Source organism: Cyprinodon variegatus, unplaced genomic scaffold (genome assembly GCF_000732505.1).
Source record: "Cyprinodon variegatus isolate N-32 unplaced genomic scaffold, C_variegatus-1.0 Scaffold132, whole genome shotgun sequence".
Classification (NCBI taxonomy): domain Eukaryota; kingdom Metazoa; phylum Chordata; class Actinopteri; order Cyprinodontiformes; family Cyprinodontidae; genus Cyprinodon; species Cyprinodon variegatus.
In genome coordinates, this window is record NW_015150585.1 from 1,102,443 (window position 1) to 1,127,583 (window position 25,141).

The 25,141-nt window shown below is 36.4% G+C and overlaps 1 protein-coding gene across 1 annotated transcript in view; it reads left to right on the forward strand.

The window, feature by feature from the left end:
• The first annotated feature begins 5,191 nt into the window (after positions 1 to 5,191).
• ugt8 (UDP glycosyltransferase 8) overlaps positions 5,192 to 25,141 on the forward strand; it is a 34,087-nt gene continuing 14,137 nt past the window's right edge. Inside the window, exons 1-3 of the mRNA XM_015376303.1 lie at positions 5,192 to 5,371; positions 12,271 to 13,103; positions 22,803 to 22,945. Of these exons, the coding sequence (XP_015231789.1) occupies positions 12,273 to 13,103; positions 22,803 to 22,945 (974 nt within the window). The 5' untranslated portion in view covers positions 5,192 to 5,371; positions 12,271 to 12,272. The remainder of the gene's footprint in view (positions 5,372 to 12,270; positions 13,104 to 22,802; positions 22,946 to 25,141) is intronic.

A 25,141-nucleotide genomic window follows, 5' to 3' on the forward strand; every position in this document is an offset into this window, starting at 1 on the left:
TTTCAAGAAGTAGTATCAAAACATATTTTATTTTTTAAGATATTTATTATTTATTTGCATTTGTATCAAGGCAAATCCTTTCTCATCCTCTAGATGTCAGTATAGGACTTACAGCAGGGTCTCCATGACTATTTTATTTTCACTTTGAATAAAAAAAGCATTTAAGTTTTATTTTGAATTCTGTTGCAGAAAACAGAAAAGAAAAATACAAACTCTAGCATTCATGGTGTTTTTTTCTTTTCTTGAACAGTTTATATCTTTGCATCAAACGTTTGGCTTCTGGTGTCAGTTTTCCAACCTAATCACATAGAATCCATGCCCACTTGCTGCTGCATCCTTTTTTTAAATATATTTTTCTTCCACCTTTTATCTTTTGCCTCACCCAGACAGCCGTCAATGTGACCACTGTGACTCTCCACAGGAGAGTTCTGCAGCTCTCTGCAGATTGGATGTCCCAGGGTGATAAACTATTGATACTGGGCTCAGGTAACGCACCTGATATTTAAGGGGGGTGTGGGGGTTAAGGAGGGAGAGATGGCAGGGAGAAAGACAATAGCATTGAAGGAGAAATAAAGCAGTAAGAGGGGAAAAATAGTGAAGTCACATCTGCTCAGAGTTCACATACAGGCCCCTTTTTTTCCCTCGGAGGACCAACTGAACGCTGAGCCAATAGCTGAGCTGTATTATGTGATGACTCAGGGCATTACCAAGGAACTGGGATAGAGGGGGCAGTGAATGGATCCAAAGGGATGGGGGACCTGCGGATGTGTATGTGTGGCCGTTAACAAATGGATTAGTGTTGGAGAAGAAACCTACATTTGTGTTTTAACTACTAACATCACGGCCCTGGTCCCAAAGGCATCCAACCCCCCCTCTGCCGTCCCCTTTTGTTGTAGTGCTGCTCGCCAACAAGTATTTATCATGTAAACAGTGCGACAGTTGAATTGAAGTGTCAGCATTGTGAAAACGAACTCAGGCTTTAGATTTGTCATCTTCACCCTGTTTCTACCTGATAAGCATGTTTTTCTTAAAACAAGAGTTAACCAAGCCCTCCAACATTTTTGTAAATGTTCCATAAAATAATGTAAAAATAATTTAGAATCACAGTTTCTGTAAAATTTATACAAGAATGTCAAACATGTTTAGACATTTTTAAAGAATATAAGCACAAATATTTTGTCCTCTTCACAAAGTACTGTACTTATGTAATTGTTATTCTGACCTTTATACACCAAAATGTTTTATGCTTATAGCGATTAGATTAGGTGGCTAGCCTGCAGTTCGTTGCTTCTAGTTTAACACTATAGTTTTAGCGATGTGACCTTCATCAGAGGGATGGGTGAAACTCCTGTAGGTTTCCACACAATATTGTCCTGTATTTGCAGCCCTAAATATCTTGAAACAGCTCTATTTTCTATTTTCATGAAGCAGCTAAAAAACAAAAGCATCTTTCTTAAATCAGCCACTATAATGAACAGCAACAAGATGGGGAGGGGGAATGCTATTTTCCATGTTCTTGTGGAGAACAGAACAGATTCTACATAAAACCTATTTGCTATCTTGATTTTTGGGACTATATAACTTTTAAAAAGCTTGGTTCACAGTAACATACCCAGATCAACACAGGATTGTTATTTATCTTCTTTTTTTCTGAATCCTTAAAAATGATGGTTTAACATTTAACATAATGATGAATTAAGAATTCATTGTTTTATTATTTTTAAAAATGCATAAATGAAACAGATCAAGAGACAAATAAGTTGACCAATGTCTGTATCTTTTGTCTTGTTGAAATCAATGCAACAGAACCCAAAGAAAGTTAGAAGTTGAGATTAGTAGATATAAAAGATGACATAAAGGTGCAGAATATTTAGTTTTAGCTCATAGTCTGGCCTAGTGGTTAGGGTTTTGCGCTTGGAATCCAGAGATTCTGAGTTCAAGCCCCGCTCCAACAAACTGCCCCTCTGGGTCCCTGAGCAAGACCTTTAACCCCACACTGCTCCCCGGGCGCCCCGCAGTGGCAGTCCACTGCAGAGAGTTCATTTCGTTGCTCTATACTTGTGACTGTAATGACAAAAAAAATAAATAAAAGAAGCAAGAAAATTATTTAGACCATCTGACTCTCTACAATTATGATGGAAATGCTTTCAAAACCTAACAGAATGTTAACAGGTTTCTCATAATAGGTTGCTATCATTAGACAGTATTGTGCAAAAAATTATCACAGGCCTAAGTTCTTTACACATTTGCAATGATATTAAGTCGTTTCACCAGATCTTTAGCTGGATCGTTGTAATTTGTTGTTATTTGTACATATTTTCCCAAGTCCCTGTTCTAGACTGATTTTTGTGTCCCTAAACAAATGTAGGGTTTTAAAGCACTGCACAAAAGAAGCCACAGAAGACTCTGCAGTCAAATAACAGTTTCAGAAACTCCTTCTTTTGTAAAGAGCTAGTTGAAGAATTTCTGCAAAGTCCTAAAAGTGGACCAACTCCAGTAGTTAATATGGTATAAAACAAGAAAAGCCGTTGTCGTAGCCCATGTTGTTCCTGTTTTTGGTGTTTCTTGAAGCACTGACTTCAGCCAAAGTCCAAACCTTGTGGGTTTCTACCTTTTATGACGTCACAGCATACAGCATGCTATAATAAACTGCCATTTCCTTAGCAAATGTCATTTTGCCATTCTGCCTTTAGAATTCCTATTTTCTTAGTTTTATATTCGGATATATTCTGCAAAAAAGGAAATGAACATTTTGTAAGCTGCGGGCAAGGATCATCTAGGATGACAAGCATAGCTGTCCACTTATTTTATTTTACATTGACTAGCTTGCAAATGTATTCATATCACTTACAAATTATCCTCATATAGTGTGCTATGGATTTAAAATGGATTGTTTAAGAGCTTTCGCCATTTCATTGTCAGATCCTTTAATTCTTGTTTGTGTATTGTGAAGCAAACAACCCAATTATAAAAAAGGTTTTTGTTCGAAACCTCTCACTAATCTTTAATTCTTGATTTTGTTGAGACACCTTTTGTTGCAATTATAGCTTCAAATCTGGAAAAGTCTTTTTGAGCATGCTGCATCTTGCCACTGGAGTAATTGCCCATTCCTTAAGGGCAAAAACGGCTCCAGGTCCTTCGGGTTGGGTGGCTTTTCTCAGATTCTCATTTGGATTAAGGTCTAGACTATAACTAGACCTTCCATACAAATGTAAATGTTTCCCTTTAAACCACCTTAAAGGGAAGTTCTTGTGTTTTTGTAGAATATACTACCTGTTACTATCCTGGTTGTAACCTCTGTCCCAATCTCCAATTACAGGTAAACTGACAAATTTTTTTTCATAAACATCCTTGTATTTAACACCAATAGTCTTTCCATTGACTCAGACAGATTTCCCAGCCAAAAGTGCTGAAAAAAGCTTAAAAAACTTAACCACGAAGCACATTGCTGCCATTACCATGCTTAACAGTGGAGATGGTGTTCTTAGGATAATGAGTGTTTGGCTTACAGCAGACATAATTTATTTTATTTTTTTGATAGATGAATAGTCTCATCTGACCAGAGCACCTAGTTCCAATGATTCTGGGAGTCACTCACATTTGTAAAACTAAGTGATGTCTTTTTTTCTAGCCATCCAGAAATCCAAACTCTTGGCTTATTGTGTCCTTTGGACAGATATTCCAATTTCTGCAGAGGAATTCTTAAACTCCGTTAGAGTTACCTGTGGTCTCTGTTGTCTGTTTGCCCAATCTGTGGGTTCTGTTGGGTGGCCCCCACTTGGCAGCTTTGTTAAGGTACAATGCCATTTTTTAGGGGGTTCCTAGGGACCGGGAAGGAAACATACATATGTACTGTAGATGCTAATTTTTATTTTCATTCCATTTTTTTAATTATACAGTTTCTATTTTACATTAAAAACTTGAAATATTCAATATAAAATCATATAAAATAAAATTTAATGAAAGCATTTAAATTGCACTGAGATATTAAAGACTTCTAGGTCATACCTAGAGGAGGATTAATATATTAATATTTTTACAACACAACATGTTAGGTACAACAAACATTATTTGTCTTTGATTAAACATAGTATTGCTTCCATTTGAATTCGATTTTAATTCAAAAAGGGAACAACAAACATCCAGTGCCTTTTGTTGAAAAGAAGGTTTTGGCTACGGCAAATTATTAAAGTTGTTCAATTACAGCTAAACTTTCCAGAGAAAGACGGATCTGTATTCTATTCTTGTTTATGAGAACAGTTTTTTTTTCTTGACAAAGAAAAAGAAAACTGTTTAAAAAAAAAAAAAGATAATATATGCTTTTTATTTTGATAAAGGAACGTGTTTAATGTGGTTGGGATATATAAAAATTTACACTTATCCCTTTCTACTGTCTGCATTGTTTTATTTGTATGTTTTTATTTTTTGCTTCTATTAAAGACTAGCATACTGTACAGAAAGAATTGTCAGTTTTTTTTTTTTTAAGTAAAGACATTTTAATGCTGAATTACTTGAGTTTATTTTCCTCTGTGGTATGCAGTCAGCTGGTAAATTGTGTAAAATTGTTTCAGTCTTTGGCCATTCTAGTTAGAGGAGATGATTTGAATATTTTGTATTTTAATAACAAAAGTCTCATTTGAATGACCCCAAAGTAACATCAACTTGATGGTTTCACTTGGCAGCTTGGACTCCCTTATATAAATGTGAGTGTCACATTTTGCATTCATGAGATAAACATAATTATATATGGGCTCAATCCTGAAACATCTATAAATTGGCTTCAATTAAAATAGTTTCATCTGAAAAAAAGGAGAATGTTTTAGAAAGAATAAAAATCTCACAAAAAATAAAAAAAGTGAATTCCTAAAGAACTGAAACTTTTTTTTTTTTTTTTCCACGGGACTGCATTTCTTAGAGCCATGAGTTAACCTGGGCATATAAACAGCACTTTGGACTTGCTTCTTTCAGGAGAACTTGTGACCTTTATGCTTGTCCCAACCCTGAGTATCAGCAGGCAGCTGGTTACAAAAGCAAAGCAGAGCATACCTGTGCGGGCTCTAAACCAAGCCCTATCCTACCTGAGTCACCCGGTCGGTGTGTTTCTGTGTTTTTTTTTCCTTTCTTTCTGCCACTCCCTTTGTTTCCATCTTGCAACACAGCTAAGTCCCGCCTCCATCAGCCCTATGAAGGATAGAGAGTTTCATGCTGTCTTCTGCCGTATTTGATTCTCGGGGACCCAGCTTAACTTCAGCCAGTCCATCCCCCCCACCCAAATCTGCTCTTTGATTTTACACCCTGTATATAATAATTCAAATCGGGATTTGCAGAGTTTCGGCTCTCTTTCTTTCCTCCTGACCCACAAGCCTAAAAGGTAAGGGAATTAATCGTAGGCTACATTTTGCAACAGGTGTACAGCACAGCTTGTCTGTGTTAAAAAGCTTAATTGTTCCCTTTATATAAATATATATTTTTTCTTATGCGTTCAGGTGAATTAAATCATTTTAATTTATTCAGGGAGATTGACTTTTCGTTTTTCTTTTTCTTTTTTAAGTGAAAGCCATCCAGCCGTAACATTTCCATTGAGCGTCAGGTGGAGCCAGGTTCCAGTGTTGCGTTTAGGAACCTCGCGAATTATCGGTTAAATAAGTTTCATCGTGAGGTATTATAGTTCGTAATTGGGATTTTCACCATTTTTTTTTTCATCCGTTCTTTTATTTATAACAGTCACTTCCCTAATATGTGAATCATGGTTCGGTTTTTTTTTCATAACTTCGATATAGGCTTTAAATCTAATGCTTTTATCAACATTAAATTAACATAATTTGACTCTAGGCTTTGAAGTGATGGTTGGTGACCATTTTCTTGAGTAGAATATTTTCTGAGCTTTAACTTTCTGCGTTGGTAGCTTAGTTTAACCACTGCTTTTATGAGTTTACAAAAGGAGTATGAAGGTATGGAGGACCAACTCTACCATATCTAAAAATAAATACAGAAATAGATAAATGCTCAATAAATAAATAAGCATTCAATTAATTGCCCCCAAAAATACAATAAACAAATAAATATAGGCAGAAATTAAATAATACAGTGAGATGTAAATGTATATATCTATTTTAATTAGCTTCTTTATTTATTCGCCTTTGTAATAATTACCTTATTTATTTATGGAGCATTAAGTTCTTTCTGTATTTATTTTTAAATAAGGCAGAGTTAGTCCTCCATATAAGAGAACCAACCGAAAAGTAATCATCATATAATTTTTGACTACCTGGCCCTACAGTATATGCTTATGGCTAAAGTATTTACAACAATGATAGTAATCAACTAATGATAAAAAGGGTTTTTACTTTCAGTCTTGCAGACTTATAATTGCAGATGCTAGAAATATTTTTTAACAAAAGTCACGTTCAAAAGAAATTGAGTTTGACATTACAAGTATTCCAAATGTCACCAAGATGACAGGTAAAAACTAGGCTATATGTTTAAAAAATGAAAATTTTGGTTAATTTCTGGACTTTGATTTACATCGACACAAATAAACAGTTAAATTCAGTTGCATTTGATGACACAATAAAGCAAAGTACAATTTTCTTCTTTGAATGAAACAGATGATTGTTTTATTAAAAAAATAAATAAATAAATTCTCAAAAAAAAATAAAAATAAATTCTCTGCTCACCAAGTGACCTGTATGCCTGATGTATTCTTAAATGTTCCTGTTTTGCTTCTTAGAGCAAATGTCAGCAAGTTGACCCATAACAGCCTTTTTATGCTATATCCAAAGGTTGCATTCATTGCTGTAGTGATATCATTAAAGGAAAATCCTGACAGAATGATGTAGATTATTTACTATTTTTTATGGAAGCTTAAACCTCATTTTTATGTCTTTAACTCGGACAAGTATAAGGTATCTTGAATTACGTTACGCGTATGTAAGGTATAGGAATATGAGTATGTTTATATTTTAATGAGAAATTCTCGGAAGTGAGGCCTTTCATAAATTAAAGTTTTTTTATGGGTTTTTTTTCACTCTACTTCTTTGGCTATGAGGTGTTTATATGCTCTTAACTAAATTTGGCTACTTATTTTTAATGCTATGCTAGTAAGTCCCTTGAAGTGTTACTTTAAGGCTAGCTGGCCTGAGATGTGCCAGACAAAGATTGTTCTGATCGATTACCGTATTAACCCTGCCAAGTGTGAAAAGACTTTCATCCTTGGTTTATTCCTTATTTATTGCTTCAGCATTAATAAATATCTGAGCTTTGCACAAAGCCAAACATTTTTAATAGATAAACCAACCTCAACAAGGCATGCGCGTAGATTAGATTCTTTTAGTATAACAATATAAAGTAAAAATAGCACTGTATCACAATAACACAGTGATTTCAAATATTTTTTAACAGCTAAAACCAATTGGCTTTCTTTCACTAAAGCTTGCTTGCAGACTCATACCTTGTCAACAAAATTTTACACGTTTTACCCTAATAAGAATCAAGCAGTTAAATTTGTCATCTAAGTGATGGAAAAGGGTTAAAGCCTTCCTTCTGCCTACTAACTTGGTAGAGCAGAGCAACAAGTGAAGGAGAGGCAGTTCTCTCTGCTGGAGAAAAGCCTCAGAAAAACTTTAACTATTGAATTTTGGACAATATGAAAAGTTTTGAAAAATAACTTTAGAAAACCCAAATGTCTGTGTATTCTGATTCTGACTGGAGGCCATTCTAGGATGATGGACCTGCTGCAGAAAAGTCCCTGTTCTGCTAATCCTGGTTTGGGTCATGTACGAGTCGATTCAGGCTTGGTTATGTTTATAGGGTCAAGCCAGAATACTGGGTTCCAAACAAATGGTCTGAAATTTAGTTTATACAGTTCTTACCTAAATTGTTACTAAATATTGCTGTGGCAATCTGCATTAACTTAAAGAACATATTTTTTTTCCCTCTCTAACCCAATAGACTGGATCACAGAGTTTGGTTAAACTTTCCAACTTTTATTCCTGAAGCATAAAGCCAGCATTGGGATTGTTGATGTTACATATCTTACATCTTGGATAGACAGAACTTGTCAGACCTGTTCTCATGTTCTGGTGGTAGAATAAAAAGTAAACTTGTGTCCGGGCGGTAGACGGCTGAGTTCTTGAAGTTAAACGTCTATTTTCTGGCCTTATCATTGTAAAATTGTTGTATTTAGAGTTTTTTTTTAACCGCAGACTTTCATTGGTTTGCCTTGCTGTCAAATGCTGACCGGGTTTAAAAAGATAATGGTATCAAAAGATCTTGTTGCTATTATAAACAGCTCTGGGATGGGAAAGTCAACTGTCCCCTGCCCCTTATGTTTTCACCACTATCCCATATGATAACTCCTCCTACCTCTGGATGCCCTTACCTCCTCTGCTCTAGGTATTAAATGTTTTGAAGCATACATAGTTTGACACATTCAGACATATTGCTGTCATATTGGATGCTGTCTGTGTTTAAAAACTGACTGATTGTAATAACTTTAGAATGGTGACTTGTTTTTTTGTTGTATTCTACTTTTCACATTACAGTTAAATTTTGTTTGCAAAGCTGGCTTTTATTAGGTGTCTGTGTGTTACCACATGCTGAGTAAACAGACAACCACTTTGATGACTGTTGTTAAATTATTTTACAGTACTGAGGAGATAGGGCTGTCATGTGTTCAGAGGACACTAAATCCCATTCGTCCTACTGTAGCAGCTGAGCTGCACTAGATCAATAAAAACACAATTAGACGGGTTAATTATACCATAAGAATACATTTCGAAACATCTTCCTGTTGATGTTGTAATGGATTTGCTTTTCATTGTGACAAAACAAGAGGGTGTAATATGAGTCAAGCATTTCAACATGATGGCCTAAATGGAAAGTAGACTTTTTTGATAATTGCATAAAAACTGTATGCTTACCACACAGATGATCAATTTCTATTAACTTGTCGGCAAGACATATTATAAACCTAAAGACAAGAAACGACACATTTCAATGTCCTTTGTTTAAACCACAGGGGGTCTGTAGGGTAAACTTTGATTTTTTAAGCCAGAATGATGGTGATCCAAAAACTACCTACTATTTTAAGAAGTTGAAAGTAGGGGTTTTAGTTACTATAAACATTGCATGTTGCTAATAGTTAAAACCATACACCTTATGTGCTGTTGTTAAACATTTCTTCCAAACTGTTACAAAAATTATCCTCCACCTCCACCAATCCCTGTCAAACAACCCCTTTACCAAGTGAAGCTGCTGCAGGGTAACTAGACCCGATTGTTGGTAATATAAGTCATGACACATCAGAGTCCTGTGTGGATGGCAGCTAGTTCCTATAGTTACTGTAAACAGTCTGGTCTTTGGAGTGTTTGTTGCGATTATACTCCACACTGTGCCAAACAAAATGGTGGCCTATCTCATGCCCTCTCTTAGTTCTCTGCTGCTAGCAGAGGTTAGGTGCTTAATGTGAACAAATTGATAACTCTTGTAGTTTAGATTACAGACTACCAAATAGATATGGAGTTGCTAATATATATTCAGTGAAAATGCTATTTGTTGGTCTAATAAATGTAGTAAAGAGCCATTGGTTTGATTTTCTAATAGTTGGTAAAATTTTATAAGAACTTAGATTAATCTTTCTGCCTTTCATGCCTTCAAGTATTTTAAAGTTGCAATATTAGTCATAATTGTTAAATATATTTTGGAAATATATTTAACAATTATGTTAAATATATTTCCAAATATATTTTTCCTAAGATCTTTCTTAAAAGTGTGGTATGTATTTGTATTCTGCCCATAGGTCAATGTGTTGTTGAATTATCATTCACAGCAATTATAGCTGCAGGTCTCTTGGAATATGTCTTCACCAGCTCTGCACATCTCGAATGTAAAATTTTCAGATAGGAGGTAGAGCAAAGAAAGGCGACATCATTCAGTCCTCGGGTGCTACTGTCTTACCCTTTAATCTTAGTTAAAGTTAGATTTGAGCTTAACACATGATTATAAATTAAATATTTTTTTATTGAAAAGAATATGCTTTAAAAAGACCAATGCAACCTAGCTCTTATTTTTGTTTTCTTGTACAACTGGAAGAGTAACTGAATGAAAGAAAAAATGTGTTTGTGCATCGAGTCAATCTTGTCCTCTGCATGTTTAGATCTTGTCCTCTGCATGTTTAGATTTTGTCCTCTTGCATGGTTAGATCTTGTCCTCTGCGTGTGTGGATCTTGTCCTCTGCATGTTTAGATCTTGTCCTCTGCATGTTTAGATCTTGTCCTCTGCATGTGTGGATCTTGTCCTCTGCATGTNCTCTGCATGTTTAGATCTTGTCCTCTGCATGTGTGGATCTTGTCCTCTGCATGTGTGGATCTTGTCCTCTGCATGTTTAGATCTTGTCCTCTGCATGTTTAGATCTTGTCCTCTGCATGTGTGGATCTTGTCCTCTGCATGTGTGGATCTTGTCCTCTGCATGTTCAGATCTTCTCCTCTGCATGTTTAGATCTTGTCCTCTGCATGTTTAGATCTTGTCCTCTGCATGTGTGGATCCTGTCCTTTGCATGTTTAGATCTTGTCCTCTGCATGTGTGGATCCTGTCTGCATGTTTAGATGTCGTCCTCTGCATGTGTGGATCCTGTCCTCTGCATGTTTAGATGTGGTCCTCTACATGTGTGGATCCTGTCTTCTGCATGTGTGGATCCTGTCTTCTGCATGTGTGGATCATGTCCTCTGCATGTGTGGATCATGTCCTGTGAATGTGTGGATCTTGTCCTCTACATGTGTGGATCCTGTCCTGTGAATGTGTGGATCTTGTACTCTGCATGTGTGGCTCTTGTTTTGTGTATGAGTGGATTGTGCTGTTCATGTGTAGCTCACAGATGTTTTTGTGACTCTTCTAGTTCCATAACAGTGCTCCAAACTGCACCAACGTGCAGCCCCAGTTTTTTCTATAACAGACAAAGGAGGCCATCTTAGAGCCATTAGATTTATACAAAGATCATATTACTTACAGTTTTACTCTTGACTGATATTGTAGCTTCTAAAGACTAGTGGATGCTCTAGGTTTTGTATTGTTATTATCGGAGTAAAGTTGGACGAATACATATACATTCCACACATCTCATTCTCCTTCCTCATATCAACTGCCGTTATTTATCTCTGGTCCATTGCATTAAATCCCAATAAAATATGCTTAAAAACTTAGTGTTAAAGAGGTATGGCTAGTGTTTCAAGTATCCATGTGCCGTCTTCATGTGATGTCATTTTTCTTTCTATGCTTATGTTTTAGTCCAAAAGGTTCACTATCTTTTTCAAATTGGAGTAACTAAAAAAGCATGTTAGCAATAAAATAACCAACATAATATAGATTTTTCTTAAGGAGGTTGATCATTAATCCAAATGAGAATCGCAGAGAATGAAAGTGGGCATATAGGGGCAGTGACATGATAAAGGCTCTTTGTGGAAGGGTTTGTGAATAGAGCATTCGGAGGATTAGAGTGACGTTGGTACTACCCACACCATGTCAGTAACAGCCCAGCACATGCAGAGGTAGCATGAAATTGTTCAGTCTGACGACTTCCAACCAAAACGGATGCCTTACAGTTTTGAAGCAATGATTTATTAATTATGTTTTTTTTCCTTATTCATTTATAAATTCATTCATTAAATGAGTTACTCTGGGAAAACAGATCTTTGACTGATTTTCTTTACACAGGTTTAGCTGTAGTCCTTCCTGCAGCTGTTTGGAAATATCCTCTCTAGGATTTATGTTTAGGGACTGATAAGACCATTAATTATGACTGATTTACAGTCAGTTAGGCCATTTCTGGGTTGATCTGAATATATATGTGACATCATTCTCCTAAGGAAACACCTATTGCTGGCCTTTTTACCATTTGAGTACGTGTGTTTAGCAAAGTTTAAACATTCCAGTAGGTGAAGAAATCATCTTGGCTCTATCACCTGACCTTAAGTTGGCATGTAGATAGCATTTCCATAGCATCCAACAGTTGCTTGGTGGCCAGTAAAAACCTTTATTAGTTAGCCAGGCAGTTCTTTGTTTTACTCCTTAGGTCTCATTGTGACAAACTACCTTCTGGTGTTCCTTTCTAAGTTCCAAGGTCTTAAGGCCTTTTTATTAGATTCTTAATCCTTCAAAATGATGTATGTATGTATGTATAAATATGATGTACTACTCGTTTTAAGATTTTCTTACATTTTTACCTCACCCAATGCTAACATAAACTTTTTTGTGTGTGTGTGTTTTTTTTTTAGCCATGTTGCTGCCATCGTCAGTGCTACTTGCACTTAGCCTCCTCACCTGGAGTCCCAGCTCATCATGGGCTGCTAAAATCATTGTGGTCCCACCTATTATGTTTGAATCACACCTCTACATCTTCAAGACTCTGGCAACTGCACTACACCAAGAGGGTCATGAGACCCATTTTCTAGTTTCAGAGGGCCGTGAGGTCCCACCTTCTCCTCATTACCATTTACAGCGCTATCCAGGGATCTTTAACAGCACGACAGCTGACAACTTCCTCCAGTCTAAAGTCAGCAACATCTTCTCAGGACGCTTGACATTTCTTGAACTGTTTGATATCCTTGACCACTACTCTCAGAACTGTGATGCTGTTGTCGGCAATGGTGCAGTAATGAACCACCTGAAGGAGGCTAAGTTCGACTTGCTACTAGTGGACCCTAATGAAATGTGTGGTTTTGTGATTGCTCATATTCTGGGTGTGCAGTATGCCGTTTTTAGCACAGGGTTGTGGTACCCAGCAGAAGTGGGAGCCCCGGCGCCGTTGTCATACGTGCCAGAATTCAACTCACTCTTGACAGACCGCATGTCCTTTCTGCAGAGGATCGCTAATACAGGCGTTTACCTGGCACAGCGCTTTGGAGTCCATTACATTGTGTTACCCAAATATGACCGGATTATGAGAAAGCATGGAGTAAAGCCGTATGCAGCCATGGCTGACTTGGTACAGGGGAGCAGGCTGTGGATGCTGTGCACTGACATGGCCCTGGAGTTCCCAAGGCCCACTCTTCCACATGTAGTCTACATTGGAGGCATTCTCACAAAGCCCCCCAGTCCACTTACAAAGGTCAGTATCCATTTGTTTTTTGTCACAATTTCCTTTTTTAAGATAATTTAACAAAAATAATATCAAACTGAATTAACCTGAAGAGCAGTTTTAAGATAATGAAAAGCCACCCAAACAAATCCAATGTTAAAAAGCAATTTCCCTTAAACCTACAAACAAGTTTTCCAAATTTTCTGGCAACAACAGCTATGTAACATTTCTAAAAACTGGCAGCTGGTGTTTTCCTGAAGAGGATTATAGTCCATGTTCTTACAGTTATCTTAACTATTTTTTGTCTTGTCAAGTCGGTAAATGTTTGGGGCAATCTATAAGCTTTTTGGCTATGGGACAAGCATGTATGATCTTTAGGGTCAGCGGTTTGTGTTTTTCTTTTCTGCCTTAGAACTCTCCAATGGAAGCTATTTTTACCAAATCTCTTTCCTATTGTTGAATCATGATCGCCAACTTTAAATAAAGCTAGTGAGACCTGCAGCAGTTAAAATATTGTTCTTGGTTCTTTTTGAGGTTCTTGATTTCACATTGATGAGCTCTTGGATTAATTTTGGTTTGTTGAAGACCAAAAGAGTTCTAAATGCTTTTTAGCAAATTCTGTTCAAGCTTAGAAGCATGACTGCAGGAATTGCCTGTGATAATCTGATGGTAGAGTTTAGTAGAAAATTATACGTACAACAAATAGGTACTGTGTCAAGTGTGAACTAAGTCTCTGAATCTCTTCAAATGTAAGAGATCAGGTATTTCTGATCAGAAACTCTTCCCACTGCTTCGTCAGAAGAGCTGACCAGGCAGATTAGTTTTGCTTTTGCTAAACATTTAAAGTAAACTTCTTTTTATTCATTTGCTCATCGGAAAAAAAACAGTTTTGGTGGCTATTTATGGAATTGTTAAAAAGGGGGACTGCTGACAAAGTTGAAAGATGTTGAATATGGCCATATATTGTTTGAAGCTAAATTATGTTGTTGAAAATTTTTCTTCTGAAGTCAGTTATCATTGTATTAACTACAAACATGAGTGTTCTTTTCTCTATTCCAGATCTGATCTGTGTTTCTTTGTATAGTTTGTTTCAAGGTCGTTCACCTGGACAAAAAAAAACAAAAAAACAACAGCAACTGAAAAGAGCTTTTCAATTCATGCCTGAATATAAATGATAAAAGAATGAAGGAAAGACTGCTTGGTGCTTGGTGAATTCCATTTAAAATAACTGAGTGGATATCTATACCTTTTTATTGCAGGTAAATTACTTGATGGTAACTGAATTTCTGCAGATCAGGCCTCTATCTGTTGCTTATTTAGATAAAAGAAAGAACATCGAGTCATAGTCAAACAGGAGCAGACCAGATGAAGCTACTATGTCAAGAAAAAAGCAGAGAGAACATAAAGTTAGGGGTGAAACTAACAAGTACTGCAGAATGGGACTATAGAAAGAGAGTGTAGCATCATTATAAAAAGTAGTCCCCATGTGCTTCAGCAGCCTAGACTTACAGAAGATATGATAGAAAATAGCTACCGATGACCTATGCTGTGCAAGTTAACCAGAAAATTATGAACGTATTAAATAACTAGAACTAGCAAAGTTATTGCTAATTAACATTTCATTCAGTTATTATTGATTATAACTGTAAGTTGGGTATTCACCAGGGTTCTTTATCTTTTACATGAAGATTGGACTCCTGGATTGACTGATAGAATTCAGTTGTCTTCATAAAGTTAGTAATTTTCACTATGGCTATTAACAGAGTTGTTAATCTCTGTTCATTAACCTCTTTACCAAAAGAAGGGTTGTTCTGACCTGAGTAATAAATCGTTCACTGCATAAAATAACCACAAACGACCATGGGTTAAAATACAGTGGTATCTTTATTAGCTAATAATCACACAGTATTATTTTATCTAAGAACTATGAAAATACTAAACATTACTGAAAATAAACACAAGTAAATAAAAGCAAATAAAAGGGGAAAAGGGGTTGTTAAGAGTCCATTCAATACTATCTGAGGAATGTCCAAGGTTTAAGGGCCTAAAGTGTCCTTTAAAATAGCAGCACATAAATGTTAATAACCCTGATGCAGAGATATGAAATGTAATAAAAACAGTGAAGTTTCACCCTGTTTTGAAATAAAAAATTACTCAGGGATGCATTTAAATATAGTGACGCTGACTCTGGAAAGAATAGGTTATTTCAGCTGGCACAGGATATCCGGTTATTGGGGGAAGGGGTTGGGGTCTAAGAGTTATGGGACACTCAACATGGCTGCTATCATGGGACCGGCAATGAGGTAGCTTGAAGCCAACAATGCTAGCCAGCCCAACTGTAGTAACCCAACTCTTCAAACAAATGGAGAAAGAGGAATTAAGCAGTCATAAAACACAGCATGGATCATTCAGTAAGGCTCAGTGGGCATTAGGATTCAGTTCAGAACTCTTTACTTAAAGGAAAAGTCTGGTCACCTTCAGAATACAAACTTCTGAAAGTACTTTAAGTATGAAAATATTACATACTTTTCAATAAATATTAAGTGTTTTTAATTAAGAGTAATTTAATCTGAATGTGCTTTACTGGAGACATTCATGGTTGTCAAAGAACACTATTGTCACTTACCGGTTTGTGACGTGTGTATCGGCTGTGTGGTATCGGCTGTTGATCAAGTTCAAGTGCCGTATCTGGTCTATGTCACAACGCACTATTATCCATGATGGAAATGACCAGTGCGCTATGCGAAGCAGAGAGTAACCGATTAATGACGTGTTTTTTCTGTGGCCAGAAGTTTGATGGCAAATCCTCCCTCTTCCAGTTGGCAATCTAACAACAAACGTGTGGTGGAAAGGTGAAATAACTAATTTGTTTTCACTTTTACCCGATGTATTACAACATCCAACTGCCATGCACGTGGAATTGTCAGTTTAACTATAGCTCTTGCGAATTTCAATGGTGAAGCCCTCTCGAAAACTTCAGTAATTGTTGTGGATTTCAGGGGTGTCTAGTAGCTCCCATTGATTTTGCATGTATGGTGGGGAGAATGGCCCTAGGCTTACCGCACCGTGACATCACTCCTGGAAGATGTCAGGAGTATGGTGTTACTATATTTTGGCAAAAATGGCCGTTCCCGGACTCAGTGATTCCAACGAAAAATATTATTTTTGTTTTTTACTGATTAATGCTAAATTAATTAAATTGCCATGAACATGTTAGATTTAGGTATAAATAATGACCCATTGGTTATTTCTTGCTGAATGGACTTTTCTTTTTAAATAACATTAGCAGTTGAATCAGAAAGCTCAATTCAAATAAAATACAAATGGCTGTAAAATATTTATGCTACCTATCTTTCACCATAGCAGAGTATTAATCATCCAACAGATGTCTATCAAAGAGATTTGAGTTATTCTGATCCAAACAACTGAATTAAACTTTGCAGGGCTTAATTTTGTCACTCATTGTAGCCATAGACGAGGGAGTCCCATTAAGGCTGCGGTTGGCTTATAGCAGTGGTTCAGACGGTGGCAGCACAGTTCCGAACTGCAGCCAGACCAATGAGTCACAGTCCGGTGGTTTCACAGTGATTGCAGTGGCTCAGGACCAGTGTGGCATGGCTAGTTGGCTAAGACAAACAGCAACTGGACCTTGCTGTTAAATGAGTTGGCCAGAACAGGAGAGTCTCGCAAGTCTCTTTCTCCTTTGCTTCAGCAATCGGTTGACAAAACACTGTGTTGAATCTGATTTGAAATGCAGGATAAACACGACTCTATGTTCAGCTACTCTGAATTGTAGGCAGCAAGTATTTTGTGTCGGCCAGCAAACACGGACTCTTCTCCGGAGGAGATTTGGTGGCTAGACCTAGCCTTCAGCTGAAATATATTATTGAAATATTTCAATATCGTGATTTTGACCCTAGTATCATTACACATATCATATCACACAACCCATGTCAATACTCACCCAAATTTTTCTGATTTTCGGTCAGATTAAGGGCTGTTTGTACCAATGAATACATCTTGCTGGTCATTACTTCAGACGTTTAGTCCTTACTTGCTGGTCCTCACCTCATATAGTAAGGCTAGGATGTTTGTGGTTGTCGGTGTGTCTGTGTAAAACAAGGATAGGAAACTGGTAAACTTAACCATGGTATATAAAGGTATTGTTTAAAAGAAAAAAAACATTAAAGTCGTAGGGAAATGGCTGTTCCAATCCTTGCATTTCTGAATTGTCCCGTGTGGTGCCTGACTTTACACGAGTGAATAAAGTGAATGTTATTGGTCGTTTATCAAGGGAGCAGGGTTGTCGTGGCGGAAGGTTCGCAAGGAAGTTTTGTTCTGGCGTGCGCAGAAAAAGAGCTAACTGAGGACGAGCACATAGGATGGTCTTACGTAAACATATCACCAGAATGATTGACAATTAGGAGGACCACTTATTTTGATGATCCACCCAGAAACAAAAGATCATCCTCTATACCTTTAATTTATCTCTTATCTTTAAGCAATCCCTCTGGAATCCCTTTCCAGTATTTTTTTTTATTTTATGTACTGTATATCTCATTACATCCTGCAACAAAGTGAGCCTTCATAGGCGAGGCGGGGGTTGGGACGGGTTTGAGCCAAATGCATATGGTAAATTTTAAACAGCGGCCAAAGGGAGCTATGGGAAGCAGAGGCGGGCGGCTCTGGGAGTTAGTTCCACGTTTGGACATTGAGAGCACGGGCCGTCGGTATCTGCTGCTGGGAGTTTTAGGAATGCCACTCTAGGCGAATAGAGAGCATTGTGTCATCCTGTGTGGAGGGAGTTATAATACAAGTGGAGGGAGAACGCGCTCATTGTTTTGAGGAGAACTCTGGGACACTGGGACTCTTTTTAAGAGGTCACTAAGGCTGCGTTGTAGGACTGGTAGGGCTGTGCCACTGGGACACAGGGCCCAGTGTGCACATGAGGTTGCTCCGTGCCAGGGCCGACCTGAGGTGCTGCAGCTGGACCATCAGTCTCGCTCTAATTGTCCAGTTCTGCAGTGAGTTTAACATCCTTAATCTGTCTGTAACCACTGCTTATCAATACATACTCTTACTATAACAATTTCAATAAAGTGCCTTCACCAATTATTCCCAACCTTGTTAATTATTTAAGCTATAAATTAATTCATATGTTATTGCTTTGGGGGTTACCCACCCCCCTCACTCCAAAACCCTCTTCCTACCCCAATAACTGGTTGTGGTGGAAAGACAGACTTGTTTTCTTGTTCAGTCTTGTCTGTCTCTGTCATTTCTGTCATAAATCCTAAAACGGTTTTTCTTACTGTGGAGAGGTTTAAGCCACAAAATATTTTTCCATCACTGCATATCCGCGTTTCTTGAATGGCATGCTCCCTTGTCTTTCCCGTTTTGCAGATTGGCTGAATGAAGGGCCTCTGTGACCTCATAATTAAACCTCAAAGAAACAGAAAGTGACATTGCTAAATAAAAGGTCAGACGTTCTGCTGATTGAAAATGGTCAAGTTATAACCATCTATTTTACTTTATTTTATTTTATTTTACTTTTTTATCTATTTTACTTTATAAAATAGTCTTAATCTCATAGAAACAGACATTTAACAATGCCGATAATTCTGCTGATTATAAATGCAAAATATTTGCAATATTCTTGAGCTCCTCTTTATCGTTTTTCTATTTAGAAAGTTAATATGTGAAATGACTGCCTGTGTTATGTTAACTTTAATTTTACGTAACAGGTAAAGTTACTGTTTTGATCTTCCCAGAATGACTTTCAGCTGGTAGTAATTCATTTTTTTTCAAATTCAATCAATAATGAAAATTGTTATTCCACTGGGGAAATTGGATCTTACTTATATAACACTAGTTACTCTCAGGAGGGTTCTGCTTTTGTTTTCTTTACATCTTTGAGTAATTTGGGACATTGTAATGGACATTTCCAGAAAATTTTTCAAGACTCTTTTCCTTACCAGTATATTTAATTTCAAATTAATAGCAGTGACTTTAGACTGTTCTTCAAATAACATAATGCCATTTTTTGTTATAAAAATAAAGAATAATTGTTTAGGTTGATTTAATGTCATCAGATGAGCAAGCAGTAAAGCCTTTTTGAAATTATTATAAAGATTAATTGTGAAGAAAAGAAAAAAATCTGTAAAAAAAAAAAATAAAAAAATAAAAAAAAATGGTAAGATTACGATTTCTAAACCCGCTTCCTTGAAAAATGTACGTTTTTTCATTCATTGCTCCCCCTGTTTCAGAACTACTGATCAAATATTAGATAAAATAGCATGAATTATGTTATTTCCCCATTTATTGTGGACTAGGCTTCCTCAAATTAGTAAAAACATTAAGTTGCGATATTTTTTATTTTTGATAAATAAATAAATATATCCTGGGTATTTGAAAATATTTGCACGTACTGGGTATAACGTAAATATTTCCTAAATTTGCTCTTTCTCATTGTCATTGCTTCTTTATTTCTGTCAGTGAAATGAAGGATCTGTGTGGCTAAAGGCCTGAACACACTGGTTGCTTGAGGCTTTAAATCTCCGACCCATTTTATATTCCCATATCCCAATGACTATGTATAGAGAGGCTCTGACTAGGCAGGGTCTGCAGATCTGCGCAGATTTTTTTTTACTTATGTCTCTGTGCAATACACAAATTGAAACAGTTTCCCACATTTGACCTGGACGGATAATGAAAAGTTATATAAAAAAAAATAATAAATAAAAAAAGGTGCATTCTATAAAGCAAAGCCCCACTTAACAAGATAATGTTTATATGTCTATATTAAAAACATTATGAGATCTACATCTAAAGAAAAGGAAATGCAGCAATAAACACTGTGGGATGGTTAATATGCTGACTGAGGCAGAGAAGTGATTGTCAAAAAGAAATCTGGGAAGTTTATCGAAGTTTTTGCTTCTGTTTTTACATAAAGAGGTGAGAGATATACCCTGTGCTTGCCTGCTCTGTCGGCCCCTCGTTATTTTGTTTTTTGTGAGGCTCAAAGAGGATCGATATTTTACTATATCTGGTTTTCTCCTCCTTGATAAACTGCCTTGCTTTTGCTTTTTCTGTTCTCCAGAACTCCTATCGTGGGTAAAGTATTCTATTCTTTTGTTTTTATTTTTTATTTTTGCACTAGTCTGTCATTTACTGTACTGTATATGCAATGTCTGACTGCTAAACTGACTCTTTCCTCTTGCGATTAACAGATTTTATTTTTGTATTTTACCCAAAAGCAGATGCATTTTACACAGACCCATGAGTATGCTGCTAAATTGCTGTGTAGTACGAGTAAAATAGACCTGAGGTCTATCTCAGTCGGACCAACGCTGCACCCTTGCTTAAAATTGTGTTGGGTGTCATTATTCTCATTGACTTTTAATAAGTGCAATACACCAAAACCTCGTCTGACAAGATTTATGTTTACGGTATGTTCTGGCCTAACCCTAACACCTAAAAGTCCCTGCAGCTATTCAAATACATTATTGGTCTAAAGCAGGGGTCTACAATCTTACAGCTTAAGGTCTGGTGTCCTAAGTCTTTCAGATGTGTCTCTGCTAAGGGCTGTTCGATATGGCTAAAAAATAAAATCACATTTTTATTTTTTTTACTCATCTTGGAAGATTCCAATTTTAATAGATTTAATTGAAGTGTTTAAAAACTACATCCATGTATTTTAAAATAGGTTTACTTTATTCAAAAATATATTCTCTAATATGTAAATGGACACCATGTCCATCCCTATATGAATGGCTACAGCAGAAGGAAGCAAATGCACAAATAAAAAATGCAGTAAGAGACTTCCTTGATTATATGATTTAGCAAAATTTCAAATCGTGGACTTTTAAAAACATGAAATAATCAAATGAATTTGATTTATTGTGCAACCCTATCTTTGCTTCTACACACCTGAATCACATGAATGGTTTGAGTCCTCAGCATGCAATGGCCCTAAATCCCTCAATCAATATATAGAGCGGGGAATATTTAGTGGACCTTATAGTGAACTCGATTAACTGACCGTTCAGACAGATTATCACTACTTTTCGTCCCCTTTGGTCATGTAACTCTGCCTTCCCGCACTGTGCACATGCCATGCACTAAACAACAGTGGGCCGCTGGTACAACAAATCTAATGATGCTTTGCGAGGAGAGGTCTGTGTGTCGTAATCCCTGAGCCGCGTCAGTGCGGGCAGCCCTGTTCTTAATCAGAAGATAGATAGCGTGGCCGTCAGTACGCATATATGTCTCGGTGTCCAATGGAGGTGCAAGGGATCTGAAAAGCCACCTGGACACCGAAAGTAAAGATAGTCTATTGATATGGTTTTTTTTGTTTTTGGTACATTTTGAGTTCTTTTTGCTACACGAGGTATTTTTTGTTAATTAGCTCATTTGTTAATTTTTTTTTTTCCAATAGCCTACAGAACAGACATTATTCCGTTCATTACTGAGGCTGAGTATCATCTGTTATTGGGAGTTGAGAGTTATTTTTAACTTTTATTGTTAAGTGAGGGATGTTTAGATGAAACATTATTTCTTTCATTGTGCTATTCATTCATTACAGGAATTGTTAAGCATTTTTTTAATAAATACATTTTGAATAAAATTATCATTTGTTATTGGAGTTATTGCTGTTGACTTTTACTGAAAAGCATTTTTAATAAGCCAACTGTAAATATCATGTTATTGTAGGATTACATAGGCCTATGTTAAGTGAGTGCATGCCACAGACATCTTTATGCATGGGAACGGAGATCCCCCCACCGCCGCCGCCTCCATGCTCCAAGGTGTCCTGGTTTTCCCAAATGAAAATATGGTCACCCTACATTGTGGGAAATTTTGAGTCCACTACTTTGGCATCCACTACACGTTCAGACACTTGTTTAAAATGATGTAACCACTATATAGGGCCCTATATAGTGATTAGGGCAGATGTTCAGACAGCCAATTTCTCTGGAGTCCTGCTAACACTGGCCTTTGAGGACTGTGATTGAAGAACAGTGTTGTTAGAGCAACACATCGGCCAGCTGATATATTTTGAGATATTAATATCCTTGTTTCATCATTGGCTGATTTGATATATTTTGCCATTCAACTCATCCATTTAACATAATATTTAACTTTGTCTATTCCTCACAAACAGTCCAATATTATATTTATTGCATATGAAATCAAAGTAATTTTTTAAGCCATGCTTTGAATAAAAAACATTCCTTTTTAGTATTGTTTGGTTTGTTTGCACAAGCAATGGACTAAAATAAAAAATGTGCTGGTGTATTCCAGTATTTCTTTCATTACTTCTTAAGGCTTTTATATTGCTGTATTCTCTTTAAGGCTATTGAGAAATATTTTTTTAAGGTATAATTTTCCAAAGATGATAATTGTGAAATAAGTTTCCCATTTTATATATCCTCACTAACTGAAACCATTTCAAAAGAATGCCCAAATCTTTTTTAGATAATTTCAAATATAACAATAACTGTCACTTTATTGATCCCATAGTAAAATTTTCCTTTCAACTACATGAAAAACCTTTTTCTTACCATATCATCAGTAAACTTTAAACAATCTAAGATGTTCAATTTTCAACACATTAATAGTCTGGGTTCCTGGGTTTTTTGTGAAGAGCTTAGAAACCAAGTTTAGGTGAAACATCAGCTTACTGCTCTGGATCTGTAGCTTACTGGTTTTTCTCTCTTTCTGTTCCTTTAGCATTTTCAGGACTTGGTGAATGACACAGCAGAGCATGGCTTTGTGGTTGTGTCGTTTGGTGCTGGAGTGAAGTACCTCTCCCATGACATTGCTCACAAACTTGCAGGAGCTTTAGCAAGGCTACCACAGCGCGTCATCTGGAGGTAACGCACACACATTCATCTGCCTCGAGATAACCTTTGAATGGGAATATTCTAATTAAGCAGAACTCAAGGCAACGCTTTCTTCTTCAGTGTCAGGCTGTTTGCTCAGGTCAAAGTTCAGACCCACCCACATGTGCCTCTGTCTTATATCTCCAGGCATCTCATGTTTAATGAGCTCCATTGCGTCATAGGATTTGCCTCTACAAATCTTTATGACTTCATTTGAAAGGGAAATATTTTTCTGGTCACAAAGTAGAAAAGTGCTTTTTCCAGATTATTTTATTGACGTACCTCATCTTTAATTTTTTTTTTGCAATAAAATTTAAGTCATATTAATAACCTACCATAGGTACCAAAAGCAGTGGAAGGTATAACATACATCTATTTATGCAGTTTTTAAAAATCTTTTGGTTATGTTACAACCCGGGTCCTTTTGTGATTTAAAGGTTTTTAGACATTTTTACTTCTTAGCATTTTAAATTCAATTAAAGCTAGAAAACTACTTTTGGAGTTGGTGGTCAGCTCCATTTACTCTAACACCCCTAAAATAAATTAAATGTAACAAGAAAGTGATTGACAGTTGCGCTTTGTCTACCTGTTTGTAATTTAATCCTAGACATTAGAGGTTAGGTTGAGAACGTTTGTCATTAAACAGAATCTTGGATGACATGCACCCAGCCTGGCAAAGAACATTGAGTACAGTTATCAGTCTCTACGATTGTGTCTGCCCAAAGAAAAACATGGTAATTTTTTTATTAAAAATGAGGAAATAATATGCGTCTATAATGGAGGAGCAACACCACTGGAAGCTGGGCAAGTTGGGCGCTGTATCACTGCCACACGAACACCGAAAGAAACACAGGATTGTGCAGAAAACTGTTGAAATGAACACCACATAGCGAGGGATTCAATTTTTAATACAGTTTACTTCATTTGTAATGCACCAATTCACAACACATCATCTCAAGGCAATTTACAGAGAACGCTGAACAAAACCATTTTTGCTATTTGTGAGAGTGAGATGCATGTTGATTAGAGACAGATGGGGCTCATGGCTTCAAGTTATTTTTATTGCTGTAACATTTTCCTGACAACTGGAAAATGGGGGGGAAACATATCCAGTTGATTTAGTTGGTTTTCCATTTACATTTTTAATTTAAGGTAATAAACCGATCTGGCAAAGCTGTGACATCAGCCAATCAATAAAAGAGTAGGGTGTGTCTTTGCAAGTAGATACCGTTTAGGCTCTAAAGAACATTGCAGACTGGCCACAGATAGCATAAAAAAAAAAAAAAAAAATTGTCAAAAGTTTTCTTTGGATTTACCCTAACAAGCAAGTCAGAATGTGCAGCATATCGATGACGTATTAGAACCTCTCCCTCAGTAAATGTGTTTATTGCTGCCTGTCCCTCTTGCCATAAATAACGAGTTGTATTTCCACCTGTCACTATCTCATTCAAAGATGTACAATTGCCATTAGCGTTTGTTCCCCTACTTTCAGTAACTTAGACAATAAACGCATGCAACCAACCAGGGATCTCTTCCTGGTTGTTCTTGTAAGTTTTTATTTCAGACATATAGACCACTTTCTGTCGTATGAATAAATGGAGATAGGCTTGGCTGACAGACAGACGATAATGGGAAGACTGTAGGGTTGTAGTGCAAAAAGCGTTACCTGTTCTAAAGCTTTATGTTTACAATAGTTTTATTGTTCAATTTTTTTGCTTTTTTTTTTTTTTTTTTGGAAACAGCTTTTTGGTATAAGTAAAATAAAAATGAATATAAATCTTCACGAAAAATATTGATATTATTTCATTTGCATCATAAAATATAACCTGTCAAACTAGCAAATATCTGGAAAGAAATTTTCATTTTGAACATAGGAAAGAGAAAAATACATTTTAAATAATTTTCCTGTCTTAAGTATTTCAGCTGTGTATCTTGTGTGTGTTCACCTTTTATTGTAATAATACAGGTTATTTATAAGAACCTTTCAAGATCATCATATCAATAAACATCATACTAAATAAAATTAAAAGATATATAACAGCAAATAATGACTAAATAAAGTTACCATAAAATGAATATCAATATTTGCCAACTTTTAGATAGAAGGCAAGTCTTAGTGGGTCGGTTTTCTAACTGTGACCTAAAGTGAGAAAGTAACCTTGCCTTCGCTTATGTATGGACGATAGA